The sequence below is a fragment of the Montipora foliosa genome, chromosome 6, assembly GCF_036669935.1.
Source record: "Montipora foliosa isolate CH-2021 chromosome 6, ASM3666993v2, whole genome shotgun sequence".
In the NCBI taxonomy this organism is placed as follows: domain Eukaryota; kingdom Metazoa; phylum Cnidaria; class Anthozoa; order Scleractinia; family Acroporidae; genus Montipora; species Montipora foliosa.
This window is the reverse complement of record NC_090874.1, coordinates 5,342,994-5,353,019: the sequence shown is the minus strand read 5'-3', so window position 1 is coordinate 5,353,019 and position 10,026 is coordinate 5,342,994. Positions and strand designations below refer to the sequence as shown.

At 40.1% G+C, this 10,026-nt stretch overlaps 1 protein-coding gene across 1 annotated transcript; it reads left to right on the top strand.

Moving 5' to 3' along the window:
• Positions 1-217: 217 nt before the first annotated feature.
• On the top strand, positions 218-7,617 carry LOC138008577 (uncharacterized). The gene is made up of 4 exons (XM_068855900.1): positions 218-358; positions 2,071-2,215; positions 2,637-2,801; positions 6,041-7,617. The coding sequence occupies exons 1-4, from the start codon at positions 307-309 to the stop codon at positions 6,195-6,197; spliced, it is 519 nt and encodes a 172-aa protein (XP_068712001.1). The 5' UTR covers positions 218-306; the 3' UTR covers positions 6,198-7,617.
• The last annotated feature ends 2,409 nt before the right edge of the window (positions 7,618-10,026 follow it).

Sequence of the window (10,026 nt, the reverse complement as noted above, 5' to 3'; positions counted from 1 at the left end):
GTTGGAGTATGAGAGACTCGGGAAAGACCTGTGACGAGCGCCTTGTTGCATGTAAACAATAAGGAGGCTAAATTGCCTTTTTAATGTATTTTTTAAAAAGTTTTCCACACTAAAATCAAACATGTGATTGCTTCCTGTTTTCCCACGGTAAACTTCATGTTTTGTTTGTTTTTCCTGGCTTTTTTGTTCAGCGTTTAGCTCTCTTATAAATTTCGTACACCCGGCGTTTCTTAGTTACATAGGTCAAAGTCGGGTTAAAAGAAACATCACTTATAAGGGCCACTTCGAGGAAAAGTAACTCTGAAAATGATCTTTCAAATATTTTTGCTGACTTCTGTTGGACGTTCTTTTGCCCAAAGTAAGTTAATTTATAACATGAGATTTCCAAGGTCTTCAGAGTTTTTGAGGAGGACAGGACTTATGAGCTAAGACGAGGTTTAGTGTAAAAAAGGTGTAGTTTCTTAGAAAATTACATTCAAATGCAGGGATAATCTTCATGCACAAAATCCAGACTTATTTCATGCAAAAAGGGCACAACGGTATCTTCTGGTTAAATAATTCGTTGGAGGAGAGCAATGACGGCAGCTGACGGCTTAAATTGACTTATCCATTCTGAATATAGTGTTTTTGATAAATTGCCCAATGAACAATCCAGGTGTAAAGATGGAATACGTCAAACATACACAAGGCTCATAAGAAACAAGGGCTGACAGAAGAGTTGTTATCTTACAGGGGTGGTCAATGAGAAAAACAAATAAGTTGACGCAGTCAACCATTGCCTTAAACCGTTTTAGATTTCTACGTGCGACACGAAGTGTATTTGATATGGAAGATTAGTCGGAAATCTTCATGCAGTCAAAAGCGTTCAGGTGGTTTTCAATGTCTTGGCCATAAGTTAAAAATATTTTTAAGGGATAGTCGTTGTGAATTTACAGAATTCTCTCCAGTATCTGTCATGGCTACTCTATACCGTTCAGGAAAAATCTTCAAACATAGTATTACAATAATTGCTTACTGAGCAAACAATTTGTAGTGACAATACCGAGGAAGAAATTACTTTTAGACAAAAAAGGACAGAACAAAGCGATTTTGTTACTTTACAGTCATTGATAAAGTTCTTGCAGGAAAAAAAGGGGGAAGGGTCCGATTTTGTTCTTATCTATTTATTTTAATTATACACGTGAGAGATTTTGAAAAAAAAGTCGCTGGACTGCTATCGATTGTTCATCCAGCTGTGCACTTTGAACGCAAAACGGGAATATTAACACTCTGAGAGTTGATCTCAGAAGAAGTCAGTCTTGTTCAATCAAACTATCCGGGAAACTTGTTCGGGGAATACCCGAGTCAGCATGAAAAAGGGTGAACCTTTGTTGTCTCAGTTTAATTTTCTCATGGCAAAAAATAACCGAGATTTGTTTTCTGGATAAAAAGTCTGTTATTTGTAGTCTATTCGGTTAGGCTTTCAGTAAGTTGAATACTTCACATATGGTAATTTAACTCTGACGAAATATGTGACATTCAATTTGAGGAAACAATGAGTGGGTAGCTAGCGTCTATGAGAGTTCATGGCAAAAAATAACCGAGATTTGTTTTCTGGATAAAAAGTCTGTTATTTGTGGTCTATTCGGTTAGGCTTTCAGTAAGTTGAATACTTCACATATGGTAATTTAACTCTGACGAAATATGTGACATTCAATTTGAGGAAACAATGAGTGGGTTAGCCAGCGTCTATGAGAGTTCAATTGAATGTCTCATTCATTGTTAAGAGATGATATGTTCATTCACCGTTCAATTAATTAGCCTCGCTCTGTTTAGTTTTTGAATATTTTTAGACCGCTAATAAGTTAAACTTAAGATCCTTCATCACTTCTGGCTCTCGGTTATTTTAGCAGATAATATGCAAGTCTTTACAACATCTGATCCAAAGGTTGAATCGATATAGGACACACTAGTACTGCTATTGCGTTTAGGTTTAGGGTTCATTGTTTTGTTGATACTATTGTATGTTCATTTTGTCCCTTGTTTTGTAAACAATTATTGAGAGTCCTGAGCCAAATTAGTTGCTTATAGATACATCTGCTGGAGGCTGGAAACAAATAAGCACAATTCCAGTCTGCGTGACACCAAGGGATAATGGGTACGGTAACATGATGTACTATCAAGAGAGTAAGCTGGTTGCAGCTTTAAAATTAAAATTCCATTCTAGACAAATCAGGTAAGCAAGCTGGGATAATGTATGTCTGTAATATTTAGTGTATTTTGCATAACGTATTATTGTATCATAATTTATGTACTTTGGCCTAATTATATCACAAAAGGTACACACGATAAAGACGGTAGTGAGTTTGCCTAAATTGCTTATGCCTATGCTTGCGTGCGTGGAGGGCGAAAGGAATTGCTGCGAGAGGGTATTCCTCCCCCCTCCCCCCTCAACTCAGCAACCAGAAGTACGGTTGATCACAAAAACCTCTTTTGAGCTGCAGTTTTAAAATACAATCAAAAGGGAGGACTGGGGCGCGCCCCCCCCCCCCCCCCCTCCTCCTCCCAGGATAGTTTCTAAACGATTTCTCTCAATTTTGCTATAGCTTTTTCTGCACCAATATAATCTTTTCGCACTCTTCGGTTTTTTGACACAGATGCTCTGACAATGAGGCATACAATAGCAAATGGGGATGCGGTGATTCTCGAACGTATCCCCTCAATATCATTGTTACTGATGAATCCAATCACGTGATCTTTCCTCTTCCACAATACATCAAGGCGAATGGAATGTGGTACTACTTGCCTTTGGTTGACCCAATGTAAGTAATAAAAGTTACACCATTGTTATCAAGGCTCGTTCCCAGGGCCTTTTTGTCGATGAGGACAACGGCAATGGAGACATTGGGAATGAGCCGTGCATACTGATATGAACCCATTTTGGGACTCTTTTGAAAGTTGTTTGCTGTTAAAAAGACAGAGATATGGTAATAATCTTTGTTAGGTCGGTAAGTCAGCGAGTTTGTCGTTAGTTTCTGACCCTCCCTCCATTGGCCAGTTAGTCAGTCATCAGTCAGTACAGTAAACCAGAGGCTTTGCCTCACTCAGTCAGTCTCTTAGACAGGCAGCTGGCCAATCACTGTGATCCAGACGTTTGCCAATCGGTTTGTCAGCCTTTCAATCCAGGATCCATCAGCCTGTCAACTTGTCAGCAGTCAGTACGTTAGCCATCATTCATTGGGCCTCTCAGGTAACCAGTCAAACACTAAGGGCCCTTTCCTTTCGTTTGGGTCTGGCCTGCCAGACCTGTCAGTTTGCAAAGAAAATTCGAGAAATTGCAACAAATTGAAGAAACACTTGCATGAGACCTTTTCAAAAGTTGTAAATGGAACACACATTTCCATCGGACAGTTTCCAACGGGAAAACAGGACTACCTTTTCAGAAGTTCCGTTTATTCCGGATATTTTCCAGTGGAAAGAACCAAAAACGTGTGTTCCATTTACATTCCAACCGGAATTTCCGGAATTTCTTGGTAAATGGAAAACGCCCTTTATCAACATAATGTTGTTATTGCATGTGTTGGATACTCGCAGAAGAGTCCGAGTCTCCAATGGATGTAAGTATAACATTACGTTTATTTAATTCTCACAAAGATGAAATGATATATGAAATGGATCATATTATACAGGGGCGTAGCGTCCATATAAGCACGTACGCCCGTGCGTACAGCTCAAAACTGGGAATCCTTATTCCATGGCGGCATTATAAAATCGGGACAAGTTTTTTAAATTTCGAATTAAACTGGTGTCTCTGTGTGAGAGTATTTCCAGAATCTTTTCATTAACCCATACATGCCTGGCCAAACGGATCCATCATTATTCAACATTGCTGGACGCTGTTGAAAAGTGTAGAACGACAATGAGGTGGCCAAATGAATGCAACCTGTTGGATCCAGCATTTTGAACTCAAGGGTCTGGAACCAGAATCTACCCAGAATTCTTAAAAAACAAACTCTGGCCATGTTGGCGTTTTCAAGTTTCTTTTATAATTATCAATAGAGTCACTCTCTCTGATGATAGCAAGAGGATGGCTGTTCCAGAAACTGGGAACTGCATTAGAAAAAGCGCGGTTTCCAAAGGTCTTGCACCAAGGCAGGTGTGAGGACCCGTTGAGAAGACCCAGGGCTTCACTGCAGAGAGAGTAGCATCCCGGGGTCTTGACTTGTGCAGATACATTGGCACCATGCCCCAGAAGGGCTATCTGTTCGAAGGGAGATTGCTCAAGCTTTCGTCGCTCAAATATTCAAGACTTTGCTCGTTCAACATTCTGTAGCTTGAACTGACGTGGCAACGCACGAAACACATTCAACGAATAAACCATCACCATGGATACCGATAGCCGCAGCGCTCGCGCACGTGCAACATTGTTGAATGTGATGACCACACACACCTTAGAACAAAAAAAACGTTGGTTGATGTTGAACACGATGTTTTATGAAAATCAAACTTGCAACATAGTGGCCAAACGAGTGCAACAATGTTGGATGATGTTGCACTAACATGTTGGACCCGTTTGGCTAGGCCGACAAGAAACGTAATAGTGGACGAAAGCAAAAAAAATACTGTACCCTTCGAGGCCTCCACACAGTGTCAGCCCTTATCACCATTCCACCAGTTCCCGGTTATTTTTTAAGGAAATGTTATAAAATTTTCTCGCATCGACGGGTTACCATATTTTCTTAACTATGGTGCTCCGCGCGCGCGCCTTAGGCTCGCGCGGAGCTCCGCTATGATGATGATGATGTTATAGAGTGTTTCCACGTGACGGCACGGCGGCCATGTTAGCGGCCCTAAACAAAGGAACGGCGGCTACGTTGGTGTACCCAACTAATCCTTCGGGAATTGAGCTCTATTATCATGCAAACTTTTTCTTTTGTTTCGGTGGAAAAACAAGGTTACTGATCACGTGAGTAAAAACACTCTATAAAAGAGTTTGCAACGACTTCCTCTTTGCTTGTACTGTAGACTCCCTGTTTGTGTTGTAGCTTGCTGCAGAGACAGATAGGTAAAATAATCAACTAACTACTGCATTTTCTTTCGCATTTATTTATTAAAGTGTTCTTAGAAAATAGTCGGAAATGACATTTTCGAGACCCTAAACATGAAAATTGTCTTGGGGAGCGTGCCCCTAGACGCCCCTAGTTTGGAGCGCCTTTGGCGCTCGAAACATTCTTCGAGTGCGTACACCTTCAGAATCTCAAGCTACGCCCCTGATATATGAACAGCGAGGATCATAGCTTCACTTGATTAATTCTTACACTCGCTCACTTGGAGTATATATCATCCTTCTCAAAATGCGTTTAAAAAGTAAAGGTGTTGTATGGTTACTCCTTCCAAATGCCCGGTCTGGCTGGTCCCTTCTGTCAAATGGAGAGCGTCCTATGTCAGTCATCACTCCCATCAGCGCCAAAAAGTCAATAAGTTTGTCAGGTTGGTCCTACATCTATCTGTTCATTCAGTACAAAGTTTTGTTTCGTTTTCTCACACAAAGATTTGTCACGGTGGTTAAATTAAGTTTGCTTTTATAACTCGCTTGATAAAACCAAGTTTTTGAATCAACTCAACCGAAGCAGCACTACAGTTCCTTTGTCAAGTGCACATTCAAGACTTCATTGATAAAAGTGAAACTATGACATCTTCTAGTTCGAGCATGAAATACGGTTATTCAGGTGAAACTGTAACCATTACAGTTTTGATTTACTTAGTGTATCTAATAGGACCGACCTTATCTCGTCTGTTACCATTAACCGCCTGAATTGTTAACTGACACTTAATTGTAACGTGAAAATCGAGTTGTTTACAACGGTCATGTTTCGACTTTTTCAGAGCTGAAATCGTCGGGGGAATGCTTGACCTGGTTCGTGACTGTTAATCGTTCAGTCGGTTATTCAGCCAGAAAGGAAGTGTCAGTCTGTTCTCAATTCAGGCAGTGAGTCCGTAAGTCGGTCATTGAAAGTCAACTTGTCAGTCATCAAGGTTATGTCTATATTTAAATTTTCAGATATTCTGATGAACTTGTCTTCGACGACTTCGCCCACCCACTGTACCTTAAAGAATTCGATCGTTTGCGATTTTGGTACGGCGAAGACTTAAGCAAGACTGACTACATGGACAATCAGGGACGAGTTTGCTTCCACGTTCTTGCTCGATTTATGTAACAAGTGTGACAGCATTTAGTTTCTTCGATTTTTATGATCAGTTATTAAATCTTTTGGAAGCTTGTTTGGAATCTGCCTTAGCAATGCATGATATTTAGCCAACTTAAATTGCTTACGTAAAGTAACGTGAAAATCGGAAAGGTTAAATCTTTATAAGTCACTGACCAGGAAGGTTGCGTTAATGCAAGAATGTGGGTTGTATTGAAAAAGCAAGTATTTGAATTCATTTTGAATGTCCAATTATATCTTCATTTTCTGTCAACAATTGAGAAGGACCGGGCGAGACAGTATATATAGTACTGTAGTAGCTGATCATTGCTAGAGAGAAATTCGGACCTGAAGAAAGTCTCCTGGATAACATGCACTGGATTTCGAGGCGAGCGAGCGCTTTCGAGGCTGGTGAATAACGTTTGCAAGCGCGCCATTCCGCGTTACTTTCGAGACGTTCTTAAGGATAGTGCCTACTAGTTCAAAGGTATTTTTAAGCGCTTTATGGATATGCGGGAAATGCAGATCTTAACAAGACTAGTGTTGTCCAAATCCAAAAAGAAAATTGGGGGAAACGCGCATTTTTCAAAGATATTTACTCAAAAATGTATGGCGGCTTTTCCAAATTGAAGCTTAATAATATCTCAAAAATGCATGGTTAACCCCAATTTTCTTTTTGGATACCAAGAGCACTTACTTAGTTCTACTTTCTCCGCATAGTTTTAAGCCGCGCAAAAATATCCCTGTATTAGTAAGCATCACCCATAGAAAACCCGAGTTTCTTGAGATGCGCAGAACTTTAAGAAATTAGCCCAAACAAGCAAAAGAAGCTTCGAAGGGCCTGTTCGCAAGCTAAGGCTTCGGTTGCTTCTATTTCATCTTTAGCACTACGTTTACAAAGTGAAACCTATATTTACTGTTTCCCTTTAATCTGCAGCTATAACTTAAGAGGAGGCCACACTGATCGTAGATTTACTTTGGATTTTCTTGAGAGATTGTGACATTTTGTCTTTGGGGGACCTAGCCTGCGAGCATGCTCACTAAATTATTTTCGCAGGCGAAGCCAGCGATAGCGAGCCAGCTTCGCAGGTGAGAGGAATGGAGCGGCGAACAAAAACACTTTTCTCCACCCCATTCCTCTCACCGGCGAAGCCTATGCTGGAAGGCAATGGGGACCCGAAATATTTCCAAACGGTTCTCAACCATGTAATGTTTTGCCTATGGTTGATTTTTCCGGCTACTCATGTCGAATACCTGAGAAATAGCTGGTTTTGTAAACTTAATTGAGAGAAGGCGCAGTCAAGTGGTTCGGCCGTCGGATTTACGCGCTTTTACCTCTACAGGCTGGAATCAGGACAACTTCATGTCTCCTGGAGGTGGGGACTCTTTCTTATCCAGGTCCTGTTTAATTTGAAATTGTTTCTTTCAGATCATTTTTGTGCAGTGCCTTCGATGAACTACCTTGGTATCTTAATGCGCTTCAACTATATTTTTTTTTCGCCAATTAATAATATTAATTTCAATTTTCAGTACAAATGACGCCATGTTGATTTTTAAGCCAGGTATTGTTAGCTCCAGCCCGCTTTGGTATGTTTCTTTTGTGTCAACCCCCCGACCAAATCTACACTACATTATTTTCTTCTATTATCATAACTTTTTTCCAGGACAATCATTTGACGCTAAAAAGAGAAAAAGAAAAACAAATGAAAACGGTCTGAATGGCCGGATTTAATTGATTGAATTTCCATTGTAAATTCGCAACTTTTTTAGCCAATAAGAAGCAAACACTAATTACTGCTTCAAACTTGGATTGGTTCATTGCGCTGCTTCCATTGATCAGACTATGAATTTGCGTTGATTTAGGTTTTACGTCACTTGCTCAAGACCCTCTATACTCGGCTAAAAAAGATGTCGGCGACAGATTTTAAAACGAAATTAGTTGAAAATTAAACCCTAGCAGCAGTAATGATCCTCTATAGTACACTTATGTTGAGAAACCCAAGTAATTAGGGGTAAGTCCAATTTGGACTTCCAACACGAATTGTCCCTTTAAAAGGAACCTCCACTAAAACAACAAAATAACTTCAAACCACAGAACATAATGTTAACAATTAAAATTTGTTCAAACTTTTTCCTATAAAAGCGTTTGTATCCGCAGAAACATGAATTTCAAAAACGCTTGTTTTGGCTTTCAAAATTCCCGGGCGCCGCCATCTTGAACAATTGTGACGTGTCGTGGTTTCCCTGTTGTTCTGACACAAAGAGCGATTGTTTTGGAACAACAGGGAAACCACGACACGTCACAATTATTCAAGATGGCAGCGCCCGGGATATTTCAAAGCCAAAACAAGCGTTTTCGAAATTCATTAATGAATATAAATGCTTTCATTGGAAAAAAAATGAACAATTTTAATTGTAGACACGATGTTTTGTGGTTTAAAGTTATTTTTTTGTCTCAGTGGAGGTTTTCTTTAAGGCAATTAAAAATAGAAATATACGACTTGCCTTGCTATGTATTTCCAATAAAATTTCCCACACTGTTGTAACATGTCAAGGAGATGATAAAAATGTAGTAAAAAAGGGGGTCACCGTGCTCGTTTCCATAGTACGACGCTGACGAATACGACTATTTGAAAAACTTATTTGAATGCCTTTGTGAGTACTTAACACTCCAAAATAGATTTAACTTTAGTGTGGGCTGTTCGACTTGTAATGGCCTTTTCTGTGCAATTTTATGAAATTGCCAAAAAACTGGTCATAATTTTTTGCTGATCTTTCCATTACCCCATGAAGGCACCATTCTCAGCAAATATATGAAATTAAAAATAGGGGTCACCGTACTCGCTCAGGAGAAAATAGCCATTCCTTGACGAATTAGGCTTGGCGTCAATGAAAATCCTCCATTTTATCAATGAGCCCGCGCTACTGCCCGCGCCAATGACGCAAGAAATTATGCCGAGTATGGTTACGCAATGCAAAACTAGGGAATTTCCCACGTATTTCTAGCCTGCGAGCAGGCTCTCTCTCTTCGGTGGGAGAGAAGGAGAGCCTGCACGCATCCCTTTAAATTTTGAATGCCGCCTCCTGATTTCACGCTGAGAGAGCTGTCAAAAATTAGCCAATCAGCGCGCACCAGAAGTAAACATTGAAAAAAAACACAGAAAACAGAAACCCACGCGTTGTGTATTTCAATTTGCCCGAGGCAGAAACTAAAAAAAACTGTAAAGGAAGGAAGCCTTCGCCAGAAAAGCCTAACAACTATTGCTGATGCTGTAAAGCGTAGCTGAATATTCAGTACGGTAATTCGTCGAAGTCCCTTCCGCGGAAAAAGTGTTTCGTTCGTCAGGGAAAAATTAAGCACACAAACCTCAAACGACGGGAATCGTAATAGAGACATTCGTTTTCCCTGACCGCATCTCCACTGTGTGAGACTCGTCGACCACAACTGCTGCCAAATTTCGGTAAAGCGAAGCGGAATTATCTTTTTAAATTTATTTTAATGAAATACAGACATTACAACTGCTACATCACACTTTAATACTAGACAGATATTCTAATACCTACACCATTTTATTTCAATTGTGGTTATAGATATGTATTTTACTAATTCAATAATTTGAAAATTGGAATATCTTGTTTTCAAGTGTATCGGAGTATTGCGGAGTTACGAGGAGATCGAGCAATCATTTGTGGAGCCGCCTTTTCGGCTTAGCCTAATACTTGCTAAAATCGTGTAGAGTTCCTCTATCGTTAAATCAGCAACAGAGGCAGCCACGGTGACATGAAGTCGCCCTCGTATTTTGGCCGCTACGAAAAACAGTTGGGAAATAAGACTTTTCTC

What these genes read in the sequence shown, in the direction of transcription:
- LOC138008577 (XM_068855900.1), top strand. Translation starts at nt 307, where the DNA reads ATGATCTTTCAAATATTTTTGCTGACTTCTGTTGGACGTTCTTTTGCC. An exon ending in TGGACGTTCTTTTGCCCAAA is followed by an intron (nt 359 to 2,070) that starts GTAAGTTAATTT and finishes AGTTGCTTATAG; the next exon opens with ATACATCTGCTGGAGGCTGG. An exon ending in TTCCATTCTAGACAAATCAG is followed by an intron (nt 2,216 to 2,636) that starts GTAAGCAAGCTG and finishes TTTTTGACACAG; the next exon opens with ATGCTCTGACAATGAGGCAT.